This window comes from Mustela nigripes, chromosome 4 (genome assembly GCF_022355385.1).
Source record: "Mustela nigripes isolate SB6536 chromosome 4, MUSNIG.SB6536, whole genome shotgun sequence".
NCBI lineage: Eukaryota > Metazoa > Chordata > Mammalia > Carnivora > Mustelidae > Mustela > Mustela nigripes.
The window spans coordinates 162029219-162044073 of record NC_081560.1 but is presented as its reverse complement, the minus strand read 5'-3'; the positions used below and the strand labels follow the sequence as shown (position 1 = coordinate 162044073).

The 14855-nt window shown below is 51.5% G+C and overlaps 1 protein-coding gene across 11 annotated transcripts in view; it reads right to left on the bottom strand.

Annotated features, from left to right (window-relative positions):
* ZFYVE27 (zinc finger FYVE-type containing 27) overlaps window positions 1-14855 on the bottom strand; it is a 95580-nt gene that overhangs the window by 72698 nt on the left and 8027 nt on the right. For 7 of the 11 annotated variants that reach the window (XR_009403971.1, XR_009403970.1, XM_059398296.1 and 4 more), the window contains 8 exons: window positions 12416-12511; window positions 11962-12074; window positions 11085-11224; window positions 10448-10519; window positions 9058-9078; window positions 8750-8894; window positions 3695-3741; window positions 3313-3394 (listed from right to left, as the gene is read on the bottom strand). Coding sequence is in view for 9 of the 11 variants with exons in the window: in XM_059398296.1 (XP_059254279.1) it covers window positions 3313-3394; window positions 3695-3741; window positions 8750-8894; window positions 9058-9078; window positions 10448-10519; window positions 11085-11224; window positions 11962-12074; window positions 12416-12511 (716 nt within the window). In the remaining 2 variants the exon portion in view is untranslated. Of the gene's footprint in view, window positions 1-729; window positions 2330-3312; window positions 3395-3694; window positions 3742-8749; window positions 8895-9057; window positions 9079-10447; window positions 10520-11084; window positions 11225-11961; window positions 12075-12415; window positions 12512-14855 lie in introns of those variants that run through there. The other 4 variants (XM_059398301.1, XM_059398303.1, XM_059398297.1 and 1 more) reach the window with 4 other exon arrangements.

The window sequence follows — 14855 nt, the reverse complement described above, 5'->3', positions numbered from 1 at the left end:
ACCAGGCCACTGCCTCTGCGAGCTGTGCGGGCATGGGGCCATGAGAACACAGCTGTGACCTCACCTCAGCCCTGATGCAAGGTCTCTCCTGCGGTCCTCGCTGCCCCAGCGCTCCGTCTGGAAGGCATGGCTCACAGCCAGCCCTCGTCTGCCAAGTACCATGCCAGACCTTTCACTGCCCCTACTCAGCTTCCCTTGGCCTCAGTGTCCTCATCTATAAAATGGGGGTGAACAGTGCCTACCTCATGGGACCATCACTACGCATAAATAAAATGTGTATAAAGCACTCACCACTGTGCCTGGCACCCAGTACACACCCCACAAACTCTGCTTTCAGAGAACCGCTTATCTGCCCTGTCTCACAGCCAATCCTCTTCTGGCTGGCTCTCAGCCTCTACAGCGCCGATCCTTTTTTGCTTTCTAAGAAGGATTAGCTAAAATCCTTCCGTTCTAAAGCCTGCACTGCTTAGTGTTTGACTAGTCCTGGTCCTAACCCCCAACTGCTCACAATCTGGTCACAAGACAGAGACTCAAGTCAATCCGACAAACACGTGCTGAGCCCCGCCTGCATGAGGCACAGAGCTCCTCCCCCCACCCCCCCTGCAGACTCCACACCCCCTCCAGCCGTGTCCCACAGGCACAGCGCAGGCCTGCAAACTCAGCCCAGGGCAAGTCTGGCTCTCTAGCCTCACAGAGAGGGTTAGCGCAAGGACCAGGACAAAAACGTCAGAAGCTTGAGGGCCTTTTTATTGACAATTCTCCATATACACAGAGATCCTTTTTGTTCCTCTCCAGTGTAAATAAAGCACAGAGTATTTAACTCTCATCTGTTAACAAAGGAGCCCAAGGAAGGGGGTACACCAAGGCCTGCCTGGTTCCCCAGGGACTTGCACCTCCCTGGTCTGTCACAGGACCCTAGCTGCCCAGCCCTAAGTAGCCCCAGAAAGCTAGCCTGGGGCGGTCTTGTCTCCCCAGCCTGCCTCCTTGGACACCTGCTCAGCCTCCTATAGGTCCTGGGTCCCCAGCAGCCCATGACTCCAGGGAGGCATCCTGGGACAGAAGCACCCCCTCCTCTCCATCCCATTCCTTGGGGCACATGTTCCCAGGAACTATGCAATAAATAAATAAATACTTCAAAAAGGCAGAGCAACTCCAGGGGACAGAAAGGATGCCCGAGCCAGCTCAAGGCTTAGGGAGAGACGCTGGTGCCCTAACAGTCCAGAAGTGAACATAAAATTATTGAAGAGAAGATGGGGACCTCAGGTGGCCTTCATCTCTAAGTGAGACTGTCCTGCTGAGGAACAGCATCAGAATCGAGGACCTAGCCCGGAGGGATCCTACATTTCCCAGGCCCCCAAGGGTCAAGGGCTTCAGGACCTCTGCTCTCCCTGCCTGTCTCACACTCCATGGGACAAGGGGCCAGGGAGGCAAAACATAGTTCTGGGCCAGAGCAGGGGTGCCTGAGGCTTTGAGCAGGAGAAGTAAGAGTGATCTGAACACCTGGCATCTACCCAGTGGAATGTCACCAGGGTAATATGTGGGCTGAGACTCTGCAAGTCAAGGTCTCTGCAAGGTGAGTCTGATGTCCTTGGAGATGCTGGGGCTCCCTATGTTTTGCTCCACTTAATACTAAAGGATTCTGACATGCCCTCCTAGATACGGCCTCCTCTGGGAGAACATGGAAACTTCAACCCTGTTTCTAGGACTTTTGGTCTTACTAGCTCTGGCCATACACCCTCTGGTGGAGAAACAATGAGATGCTGATGCCTGAAGTGACATTCAAACAGCAGAGCTGGGCCATGCCATGCCCAAGCCCTCCTGCAGGCTCTCAGAGGCCAAGGGACTGGCCCAGGAACAGCAGAAGAAGAATCTCTTCTCCCCATCTCTGATCTGTGGTCTCCTAGAATTGTGAGGTGTGGAGAAACGCCCTGATGCTCAGAAACCCCTAGAGACCAGGCCTAGCTCACTACTGCCCTCTAGTTTATATTCCCCGCCCAGCTCTGAGTCCACTAATTCAGCACAGGACAGAGGAGGGCAAACACGCGGGCCCTCCAGGGGCTCCTCTAACCTCTGGGATTTGAGAACTGCCATTTACTAGCCGTCCGCAAGAGGGGGGAGCAGCTCCAGAACCCAGCTGGAGACAGCGAGGAGAGCGAAGGGAAGCCTATTTGCCCAGCACACACTACATGGGGCTAGGGATAGGAGAGTGAGGTCTGCTGCTGGTCCCAGGGACCGACGCCCACTTTAGACCCCAGTCCCTCTTCTCACTTGCTCAAGGTCTGGTTACACGAGGCACACACAAACACAGTCTCTCTCTGGGCTTCGGGGGCTGAAAAGGAGGAAGAACTTGGTGAGACGCTTCCTCATGTCCTTTGGTTCATGACCCCCAATACTACTACCATTTCCCAACCCCCAATGCCCCACACAAGCCACCCACCACCCAGCCCACATCCTCGCTAACCCAGCTCCCTAGCCTGCCCTCAGACTCCACTTTCCATGGGGACTGGGGACTTCAGGAGTGACCACAGCAACAGCAGGCCTCTCCCCCAGGTGCCCTGCATTAGAAATGATTCTGGCACCAACAAAACACCACTAAAAAGTTCTTTAAATAAAATACCAGAAGAAAATTTTCCAACATGTTTTAACGGTGGTTATCCCTAGGTAGTAAGATTATGGATTATTTTTTTCTTCCTTCTTCTTCTGTATGATAATCTCCAAATCGTCTAGAATGAGCATATGCTACTTGCATGACCAGAGAGAAAACCAGAAAAGCCTCAATTTCAGATTACAGCACATTAGAGGCAGTGTGCAGAACATGCTCCCACTACTTGTAGAACCTGCATGTGTGTCCGCATTTACCCTTGTGCACGTGAATCCCTTCCTTTATCTGTATCTTTTGCTTACAGTGAGTATGTACTGCTTTTTCATTTTGTTAAAAGTGTTACTGAGTTAATGAGAAAAAACAAAATTCAGCACAGTGGTTTCCTCTGGGGAAGGCAGGGCGGTGCTGGGGAGCCTGGGTGGGGGGCGACTACTGCTGTTTTTTAACTTCAGCAAAGCAGCCACAGATATTCAGTATTATGTCTCATAATTTGGATACATTAAATATATTCTTTTGCACACATAAAATACTTTGGTGTTTTGTTTGTTAAAGGACAGTGGAGATGTTTCTCCAGGGCAGACAGGATCCCTAGTCCCCCTGCCTTCTCACTGGCCCCTTGCTCCCTTTCCACACTGCAGCAGCCCTTGGAAGATGCAGGAACCAGCCAAGCCCTCCCAATGCCCTGACCCCTGGCCGCCTGCCCCACTCACCTGTGGCCCCCATGGAGGACTTGGGCACCTTGAAAGAGCAGCACCGAGAGCAGAAGCTGTTTCCACAGTTACTGCAGCTCCGCTGCAAAGAGCCATGGTCAGTATCAGATGTGTCACCCACACCCAGAGTCCCCCTCCCTCCCATCAACTGATCTCACCCAAGGAACCTGGGACTACCATAGGAATGCCCAAGTGGGGCAGGACAGAGCAAACATGACATCCAGTGGGAAGACTGGTGAAGGTGTGGGCACAGGGACAACAGATCCCTGCTCACCTGAGCAAACCTCAGACCCCAGGCCCAGTGTGGCCCAATGACTCCCCACCACTCACTCCCCTGCATCTCATCCCAAGTCCCCACACACATATCCTCAGAGAGACTCACCCTCTTCTTCAGCACTGAGAAGGTGGCCGAGCAGCCCGTGCAGTTCCCTGACAAACAGAGGCAGCAGTTCAGCCTTGACCTAGTCCAGGGCTCTTGACTCTCCCCTGCTTCTGGCTCTTCTAAATGGGACCACTCAGAATGGCAGCCCAGCCCAGACACCATAGCTGGGAGCAGTGAGCAAGGGAGCAAAGTCCAGGGCACCTGGGAGCTCAGTCTGTTAAGCATCTGCCTTCAGCTCAGGTCATGATCCCACAGTCCTGGGATGGAGTCCCACTTCGGTCTCCTTGCTCAGTGGGGAGTCTGCTTCTCTCTCTACCCCTCCCTCCCACTTGTGATCTCTCTCTCTCACGCTCTCTCTCTAAAATAAGTAAATAAAATCTTCAATTTAAAAAAAAAAGGGAGCAAAGTCCAGATCTGGAGACAGAAAGGGACTCAAACTAAGAAGGAAATTCCCAGGGTGCCTGGGTGGCTCAGTTGGTTAAGTGTCTGCCTTTGGCTTAGGTCCTGATCTCAGGGTGCTGGGATCAAGTCCCACATCAGGCTCTCCACTCAGTGGCAAGTCTACTTCTCCCTCTCATTCTGTGATCTCTCTCGCTTTTACTCTCTCTCAAATAAATAAATAAAACCTTTAAAAAAAAAAAAAAAGGAAAAGAAAATGAAAACAGAAGGAAAATTCCCATGGTCCCTGAGAATCCATGTCTCCTATACACAGCTGCCGGTTCATGAGCCCTCCCAGGACTTAGAGGCCCCACCTACAGGTCCCACCAAAATCGAAAAGCATCCTGCAGAATCTGAAAGCACACCAAGCTAGGGGGGACCTGACAGGTATCCTTCAGAGAAGGCAGATCCAATGAGCTCAGATGAAACCTGCCTGACACGACCCTCTCCTAAGTGTCTCTTAACAAATAGTCTGCCCACAGATAATGCAGAAATGCCTTGCACCCCAGACTCCTGCTTCCTGTCATCTGAAGATTCCAGAAGAGGAGCTCAGAACCAGGCACCTTCCAAGACAACGTGCAGGGCAGGGGCACAGACACTGTGAGTGGTGGGCAGGACGGAGCAGGGAAGGGCCGCAAGAGACTCCACCCAAACCACCACCCACATGATGCTCAAGTTTCCAGACCATGCCAGAAGAGTCAACAACAGCTTAGCAAGTGCATGGGAGGAGGCAAGGAGTGCAAGAAGAGGAAGGACAGGCAGAGAGGGAACCAACCGACAGTTCTTTCAGAGGCCGCTGTGCTCACCACCCACCCATGCTCCCAGGAAAATTACATACGGAAAAGGCGGCCTGCAGCAAAGACACAGTCTACAGAAGGGGGCACGTGCCAGTGAATGAAGGGAAGCAAAATGCAGAGGCAAACTGAGGTCTGAGGAGAGGAAAGGCCGCACTCTGCCTGATGGCTTCACCAAGCTCCAGGAACAAAAGCAAACCCTGAAGAGACCAAGAAAGTTTCCAAAGGCTATCCCCAGGAACCCAAGCTATTGTCTGAGGCAGCAGGGGAGAAAGCCTGGGGGTCCATGGTGGGCATGAAGATGCTCCCGAAAGGGGATACAGAGGCTAGCCCTGGGACTGTGGGCCCAGAAGGAAGCTGAGCTGGGTCCTGAAAGCACTTAGGAGTGGATAAGGCGGCTACTGGAGTACGTGTCTACAACCTGAGGCCCAAAGGCCTCCTGCAACCTGGCCAGAGCAATTAGGAGCTTCAGGAAGCACCACTAGGCCTCTTGAACTACCTATGTAGCCAGGTATGGAGCCCCGGGCCTCACCTTCAAGCAAAGGCCCAGAGGTATATTGACAGCTACATGTGGTCCCTTCCTGTCCCACCAGAACCTCCTGCAGCCCTTGCTACAGGACACTCCCTGTGCTTAAGGAAAGATGGGTCCACCCAAGCTAGAGCAAGGAGAAGCCTGAGGCCAAGGCATGTAAGGTGAATGCCATTGCTGCCAGTTAGCACCTGGCCTCTGGACAGCATAGCAGGAGCTGCTGCCCTGATGCCAAACCAACAATCAGGCTACTCTAAAACTTTGTCCCCCACACAAAGAATGTGGGCAAAGCAACCCACCTTGGGGTACCCGGGCAGCTCAAGCAGTTAAGTGTCTGACTCTTGGTTTAGGCTCTGGTCATGATTTCATGGGTCGTGAGATCAAGCCTCTCCCTCTTTCAAATAAATAAAAAAAAAATCAGGGCACCTGCGTGGCTCAGTTGTTAAGCATCTGCCTTCAGCTCAGGTCATGATCCCAGTGTCCTGGGATTGAGCCCCTTCCCCATGCCCCGTCAGGCTCCCGGCTCAACGGGAAGCCTGCTTTCCCTCTCCCACCCTCCCTGTTTGTGTTCTTGCTCTCACCGTGTCTCTCTGTCAAATAAATAAATAAAATCTTTTAAAAATAAATAAATAAATATTTTCTATTTTAGGTTTTATTTATATATTTGAGAGTGAGAACATGAGTGGGGATGGGGTAGGCAGAGGGAGAGGGAGAAGCAGACTCCCTACCAAGCAGGGACCCCAATGCAGGGCTCGATCCCAGGACCCTGAGATTATGACCAGCACTTAATCAACTGAGACACTTAATTAACTGAGCTACCCAGGTGCCCCACTAAATAAATCTTTAAAAAAAAGAAGCAATCCATCTCTGCTTCTCCTTAGCAAAGGGGACAAAGGCACGGGGCAGAGGATTGAAGCCACTCAAAGACTGACACTCAGGCCCAAGTCCAGGATGGAACATCAGGGCCAAGGATCCTGGGGCAGCCATGTGGTCTGGTGAAACCAACATGTACTCACTGCACAAGCCTGAGCCAAGGAGGGCTTAGGATGCTGACACCAGCTCAAAACAGGTATATGGAGGAGAGCAGCCCTGTTCCAACATCTACCAACTCTCCCTGTCCCCACCCTCAGCAAAGGGCCTGACTCACCATGTAATGATGCCACGGGAGCAGGAAGGAGCCTAAGATTTCGTGGGCCCTGCCAGGGTAATGGTCAAAGAGCCTCTGGGACAGAGCAGGGCCACGAAGAAGCCCCTGAGCAGCCTGTCCTCATCTGTCCCTGTCCCCGCCCTCCACGGGCAGCCAGAATGGAGTTGCCCTGAATGTGGCTCACCTCCCCCTAGCCTGTGGGAGCCAGACCCAGAAGCAGAGCAGCTGCACCTGCCCTCACAGCAAGGAGTCTGAGAACATCTCAGGAAGAGGATATCGAGCAGTCTTAAAGAATGGGAATTAAAAGAGGCTTACCAAAAAAGCAGCATTTTCTGCCCTTGCCAGCCTCATGTGAACCTGAAAGGCCTTCACCCAACCCAGCTGGTACTACCTGAACCAAAAACCAAGTATTAAAATAAGACATAGGGACGCCTGGGTGGCTCAGTGGATTAAAGCCTCTGACTTTGGCTCAGGTCATGATCCCAGGGTCCTGGGATCGAGGCCCGAATCGGGCTCTCTGCTCAGCAGGGAGCCTCCTTCCCCTCTCCCCCGCCTGCCTCTCTGCCTACTTGTGATCTCTCTCTGATGAATAAATAAAATCTTTAAAAAAATAAAATAAAATAAGACATAAAACCAGAGGACTTCAGACACTAAGGCAAAGGGAGCATGATGAGTGAGAAAAAAATACAAGAACACAGGAGCCACATCAAATGGCTTGGATTTGAGTCATAGCTCAACCATTAACTGGCTGAAGACATAAGGCAAATCACTTTTTCTCACCTGAGGTTACTCACCTGCAAATGAGAATGTCTAAAGGCCTTGACTTAAAATTCATACACATGGATGAATCACATGCTACAGCAAGAATACGAATTCTTGCATAGTGTCACTTGGAACTTCTGGAACCCAGATGCTCCTAAGCCCCTAAGAACTGCCTGTCCCTATCGCATCTACCATCTGGACTAGATGAGACCGTGTACGTGCAAGTGCACTGAACACAGTGCCCCGGAGAAGTCTGTGATCACCACAAACAAAAGGGAACTGGAAATGACTGGGGCGCACTCACAGAGCAGAAAGAAGAAGCATGCCCAGGACCTCTAATCCTGGAGAACAAGGGCCCTGGTGCCACAGGGGCAGGAAGGCAGGCCCCTGGATGCCCTGGGCCAAATTCCTCAAAAGAACCCCAGGGCTTCTCCCAGGATGCAGACTCTAGAACTCACTCCCACCGGAATGAACAGCATAGCCGCCCCATCCTCCTGGAGGCCAACACCAAGCACAAGCAAGGCTCTTCCTCCAGACCAGCATGACCCCCAAGTCACCTGCTCTCTTCAGCCAGAACTTTATCTGGCTCAGCAACTGCTCTCCCGGTCGGAGCCGGGCTTCCCACCATGCTAACAGTCATGTCTACCTTTCTCCAAAGCTGCCTTCCTTGAGCCGCCCTTACCCTCCCAGTAAAATAAGGACTGATCAGTCCACAAACTTGGCTGAGGAGAAGGGACCTCGGGTTTCTATCATGTGCAAAGGAAGATACTTTTTGCTTCAACTTGTTTCAAGCCGGACAGGAAAGATCCAGAGAAGCTGCTAGGCACCTGCGGGACGGACCAGGACCCCTCATGTTCACACCCCCCTTACTAAGCAACCTACTGTCACCCAGCCAGCATTGTGCTACCACTTAATAAGCATCACCAAATTAGAGACCTCCAAGAACCCCATGAGATAAGAATTGTTATTACTGCCGTTTCTTAGAACGGGAACCTGAGGCACAGAGAGGTGATATCGTTTGCTCAAGGACACCCAGAAGAGCTGGGATTTACCCCGGGGGCAGTCGGACGCTACATCTTGTTCTCAGCCATCCTGCCACACTGCCTTCTGGGCCTCTGCCTCAGGATGACACCACTCTCCAATCCTGGAGTGGCGTTTCTGGAACAGAGTGCCTCAACTTCCCTCAAGTTAACGTTCAAGGAGGACAGAGGAACAAGAAGGAATGCAGACTCACTCCCTTGGCAGTGCCACTGTTTGCCTGCTACCCTCTCTGGGGCCCGGGCACATGGCGTTACTCCTTACTCTCATCACAAACCAGTACCCACAGTTCCCAAACTCTGGCCCCACGACACCCACACAGCCCCCTTTCTTAGGCCTGGCCGTACCGAAGTTGTTGGAAGGGCAGCGTTTGCGAAGTCGCTCCGTGAGCCGGGACACCTTGCTGCGCAGTACCTCATTCTTGCTCAGAAACCCGTTGTCCTGTAGGACCAGCTCGTCTTCCGCTGGACACGGGGCACCTTCGTCATCCTCCTGTGGGAACAGCTGCTTCCAGTCCTGCCCACCTTGTGGCAGGGCTCCGGGAGCCACGTGCAGATGCCCCCAGCACAGCATACCCCACGAGGCACAGGGCCAGCCAGCTCGGTCAGCCTCCCCCTGCCCAGTCCCTGCCCGCCTCACCAAGGCTCCTACTTACCAGCACCACCAAGTGAGTCTCCTGCCTCCCAAGGTGTGCAGGAGGAGAGAAAACAGAGATAGACAGCAGGAAGGACGCCACCAGGAGGGGTCCCACAGGCCGAGAGAAATACAGAAGCGCCCCTGAGTTCTGTCTGAGCACACCACAGAGGATGACATCCACAGAGGCCCCCGGGGGAGGAGCCCAGCATCGCATCAGCTTGAGAAAAGCTGGGTACTATGGTTTCTCAAACTGGGTGAGATAATTCACTAAAAGTAGCTCATGATTTCAATAGAACAAAAAATATCCCTTAAAATGTATTTTCAGAAAACTTTTGCTCCATTTAAGTTTTACATATTTTGCAGACATAAGTGTGAACTAGGCCAAGATGTAAAATGTGTTCGCTACTGTGGGTCAGGAACAAAAGAGCCCGAAGACCCTGGCTGTCCTCACTCCCTCCACCACCACCCCGAGATGCACAGTCTACAGTGGCATACTCAAGTCTGGGAGAAATCATTAAGCAGCTGAAAATGTAAATGCGGATGTGGGTGAGGCTGAGGTGAGAGGGAAGTGGGCTAGGGTAAATCACAGGCCCGGGGCAATGCACAAGACCCCTTTTCTCAATACTGCAATTTCCCCCTTTACAGAGAGATAGGGAAATGACGTCCTGCTCTATGGAAATGCAACAGCACAGCTGTGACAACAGCCACCACATAAGCACTCAGTGACCGGGGACAAGGAGGGTGGGGGCAGGGGCTTTTCTAAAGGGGACAGTCACTCCTCAGCCACACTGACCACTGCACACTCGGGACTACCAGAGCTGCTGACTGTTCAGAGAAACTGAAAATCCAGACTCATCACTGAAATCTATCCATTTGTAAATATTTTTAAATCTTGGATGCCAAATAAAATGCTTCTACAAACTATCAGTTTGAGTCACTGTCTTAAAATCAGGAAGATTCTGACCTAGCCCTTGGCCTGCAACCACTTTCTCCAGCTTCCCCCCCTCTACCCGCCAAAGAGACATCTTTCGAATCTCATTCTGCATAAGAGCAGTGAGAGACCTGGGCCAGTGCCCTCCCCAAGTCTGCCTTCCCCACAACCAAGGCACCAAGCCCAGAGTCTCCAGCTTAGCTGGTAAATGATCCAGCCCCCGATACAGGGCACTTCCCAGAGGCTTCCAGAGCCATCCTTGCCCTAAGCACGCATGACAGAGGAGTAGATCAGTCAGAGAATGGAAGGAAGCTCAGAGGTACCCTTTCATCCAGCGAGCTCTAGCTCACAAGTTCTGGCTTCTCATCTGGATAAAGAGAACTGAAAAACCTGGATTTGGGATGTGAGAAGCCACCCAGCTCCAGACCAGCTGGCTTCCCGCCTGATCAGTAGAGGGTGGTAGGGAAGGGCCACCCACCTCAATCGCATCTTTGAACTCCTCATCGGGCTCAGCCTCCTCAGCCTCCTCCACACTGCCGGGCGTGAGGTCCTGGGAAGAGAGACTATTACAGAAGGAGAGGGGAGCCCTGCCCCCAAGGCAGAGGCCACCAGCTTCCTGGAGCCAACTTCCAGGTTCCCTAAAACATCCATTCCTGCCCCAGGGGAAATGGCACACATTCGAGAAAGAGTCATGAGAAGGAGGGCCCTCTCTGACCTAGAGGGACAGCGACCTGGGCCCCACGGTGGCTGCACAGCTCAGGTGCTAGAACCACAGGGCCTGGTCTGAGTCCTGCCTCCCCCCCAATACTGGCACAAGCACTCTGGGCCTCAGCCTTGTCCCATGCAGCAGCAAACCCTCTCATTCTCGGAAGCAACCTACACCTCACCCAGTAGTACCTCTAAAGTCCTTACATCAGCAGAGTAAGCATTCAACAAAGCAAGCAGTAGCTGTTATCATTACGCTTATCATTATTAAACATTTCTGAGAAAAGGAGGCCAGGGAAGCAGCAGGAACTGTGAAGAGGCCAGGAGCTCCGGGGCATGAACAAGCTGGGAACCAGAAGGCCCCATCCGCTGCCTGCAGAAGGCTCTACCCTCTGGTGGGGGGCACTCACCTCTGTGGGCGTGGGTGCAGGTGTGCAGTCCCGCACAGCACACTTTTCCCCAGCCTCCAGCAGTGCCGGGCTCTCAAAGACGCTGTCTTTCTGCTTGGGGTTCAGCCGCTGCTGCAGACGTGCCCTGTACTCAGACACCACTGTCCAGGGCAAGAACAGAGTGGGGGCATAAACAGGATGGAATGAGTGGTGCTCTGGGGATTCCCCCCTTCTACAGGTAGCTGGCCTCTTGCACCAGCCTGCTCTCAGCTGCAAGAAAGTCACCCTCCTAACTCTGAACAGATCACCTAACCTGAGCCTCATAAGCAGAACAGGGCTACCCCCAACCACCCCATTTGACGGCTACAGGGGGATTAAATGCACTGTGTTGGATGAATTACGGCTTCGGTAACTAATCACCCAACTACAGGAAGGCAAACAAACACAGCAATCAACCAAACACGTGTGCAAACCCGGGCTTCTGTGGCTCAGGGCCTCTCCAGACTGCCTCCCCGCTTTAGAAGCTAGACGGCAGACTAGAACTCCGGGATCACTCGAAGTAGCCCCTCCAGGTGGCTGCATCCCAGGATGCGGGTGGCAACACTGGGAAAACATCCCTCCCTCATCTCCCAGAAGCCACCACATCACATAAGTAGGGATTCACCAGTCTTGGGAAGGGAGAGGGACCCCCCACAGTAGCAGCCTCCCCCTGGATGCCCCCTGACATCTCAGATGCAGAGCCCAGGAGCCCTCCCAGAAACTACCCTGGTGTGGTGCTGCCCCCTTGTGGAAGGCACAGCAAACGATGATTAGCTGGAGGGTTGGACAAACCCGGGAGCCTAATCTAGCCCCCAGAGCCTGAGCCTCTGCTGAGCTGTCCAAGCTGTCCGAGGCTTACCTCGGAAGAACTCCACATTCCCCAGAAAGAGCGTGCTGTTTAAAAGGGCAAGGACCCAGCACAGGGGCAGCAGATAAAGCATGCAAACTGTGCCCAGAAGAGCCCCATAGAACCTGCAACGAAAGAGAGGAACCACAGCGTCAGAAACTCCTAAGATCAGAAGGAAATCACTCTGGAACACAGCCACTCGGCAACAGGCACACTTCATAAACATGACATCTGCTAATCAAACGAGTGGGTGAGATTACATGGTGAGTTACATTTCTACTCTCAAAATATTTTTACCACACCTAAAAGGTGACTAAACAAAAGCAGTACATCCCAGCCCACAAGTTCACAGGCAGGCCTACACACAAGAGCCTCAGAGGCTCTCCCCGCCGAACAAGGGGAGCAGGAGCTCCCTGCCCTGGCAAATCCCTGCAGGGCAGCGGTGGGGGGAGTGGCGTCCACTCACTGTGAGGATGCGGTGGGGTTCTCCCAGTGCAGCACACGGTAGGCGGCCTCGCAGGTGCGGCACAGGCGGCTCAGGAAGGCCTCCAGCTGGATCAGGCTGTGGGCACAGGGCACTGCTGTGAGCCAGAGCTCGGAGCCACAGGAGCTAGGACCTCACGGGCATAGCTAGCTAGCCAGGGACAGCTGGTCTCTTCGAACCCAAAGGCGGGGCAGAGAGCTCAGAAGAAACTGCGTACGTTTCAGGCCCCCTTGGAACCCCTACAGAGATGCAAACAGGACAAATGTTCCTGCTTGGGTCTTTTCCTAGCTGCTGGGGTAGGGCCAGCTGTTTAACTTCCCCAGGCTGAGAGACAATGAGGAGCAGGGAACCCCCCTCACAGACAGACATGCTATAGCTGTAGGATAAATGGCAGGAGAGAGCACTGTGTCTCCACCTGGGCTGTAAGGCAGACTCACCTGGAGAGGTTTTTTTAAATGGATCCACCCCCAGAAGTAATGAATGCATGCTGCACCCAGATCTTGGTTTCTGAAAGGCCCGGTGGAGAAATGGCTCATTCCAGAGTGGGGGCAGCACAAGCGTAAGATGACTCTGAATATTATATGCGCTCAGAAATAATGGATGGCTCCGGCGGTTGAGCACCCAGCTCTTGATTTGGGCTCAGGTCATGATCTCAGAATTATGGGACCAAGCCCCGCATCAAGCTCCGTGCTCAGTAGGACATCTGCTTAAGATTTTCTCTCTCTGGGCTGCCTGGGTGGCTCAGTGGGTTAAGCCTCTGCCTTCAGCTCAGGCTATGATCTCAGGGTCCTGGGATCTCAGGGTCCTGCATTGGGCTCTCAGCAGGGAGCCTGCTTCCCTCTCTCTGCCTGCCTCTCTGGCTACTTGTGATCTCTGTCTGTGAAATAAACAAATAAAATCTTAAAAAAAAAAAGATTCTCTCTCTCCCTCTGCCCCTCCACTCCCACCTTCCCACCCCCACGCGCATGTGCTCCCACACTCTCTAATAAATAAATAAATCTTTAAAAAAAAAAAAAAGGATGGGACATATCAAAAGAACACAGAAGCCAGTTCAAAAGAGCTCCTAGGTCAAACCTAAGACAATCTGAGATCAAAATAATGACAATAATGGATTACAACCTATTAAATAAAATTAAGAATCTCAAGTTAATACTGATAAGACGGAAGAGCTCTTTCTTAGAGTAGATGCTGGCTAACAACGCCAATTAGAAAATCACCTTCGCAACTATCACAGTAATAAAGTGTTAAAGACAAGACCCAACAATGGCCATTTTACAACAGAGAAACCTTAACCAAACAACCAAATTCAGCATCTCCCTTAATGGGACAGACTGACATCATACGCCTCCTGATACAATACACTGACAACACACTGCTTGTCATATTCCTGCAAAAAGGCAAAACCTCCACCTAATCATAAGGAGCCAAATAACCCCAAACTGAGGGAAATTCTACACAATAATAAGCTCATCCTATCTAAAAGTGTCAAGGTCATGAGAAACAAAGATTAAGGAAACTATTCCAGGTTACAGAAGACTAAGAAGACATAAAAACTAAATGTAATGTAGGACTTGGGACTGGATTCTGGATGAAGGGAAATGTATATAAAAAACCTTATTAATACCATAGGTAAAATCTGATTATTAACTACCTATTAGATAATTGCAAGAATGCTGATGTTAGCCATGTAAAATTTCCTGATTTTAATTATACAATTATAAATACATAAGAGAAAGTCTTGTCCTTAGGAGAGAAGTATTTGGAGTAAATAGGCATGATGTCTGCACTTACTTTCAATGGTTCGGAAGGAAAAAAAGTAACATGCAAGAGAAAAGCAACAGAGGAAGCCAATGTGGCAAATGTAATCACTGTTCTAGCTGGGCACAGGGCGTCTGAGAGTATTATTCTTGCAACTCTTACTTGAATTTAAAGTCATTTATTTGGGTGCCTGTGGCTCAGTGGGTTAGGCCGCTGCCTTCGGCTCAAGTCATGATCTCAGGGTCCTGGGATCGAGTCCCGCATCCGGCTCTCTGCTCAGCAGGGAGCCTGCTTCCTCCTCTCTCTCTCTCTGCCTGCCTCTCTGCCTACTTGTGATCTCTGTCAAGTAAATAAATAAAATCTTTTAAAAAATAAATAAATAAAGTCATTTATTTAAAAAAAAAAAAAAGAGTGGGGGGGTATTAAAAACCACAGAGACCCAGACCCCACTCCAGAAAATGGACTCAGACAAGGTCAGGCCCAGGCCTCCGTTTTGTTTTTAACTTTTTTTTTGAAGCTTTGCAGTTGCTATGGTTAATGTTATTCAATGGTCTTAACGTGGTTCTTCGGAAGTACCAGCTCTGTCACATTTAGGAAGCTTCCTGATAGTGTAGTAACGATGACTAACCCTTATTGGAAACTTCCTGGGTACTGGACACTCACT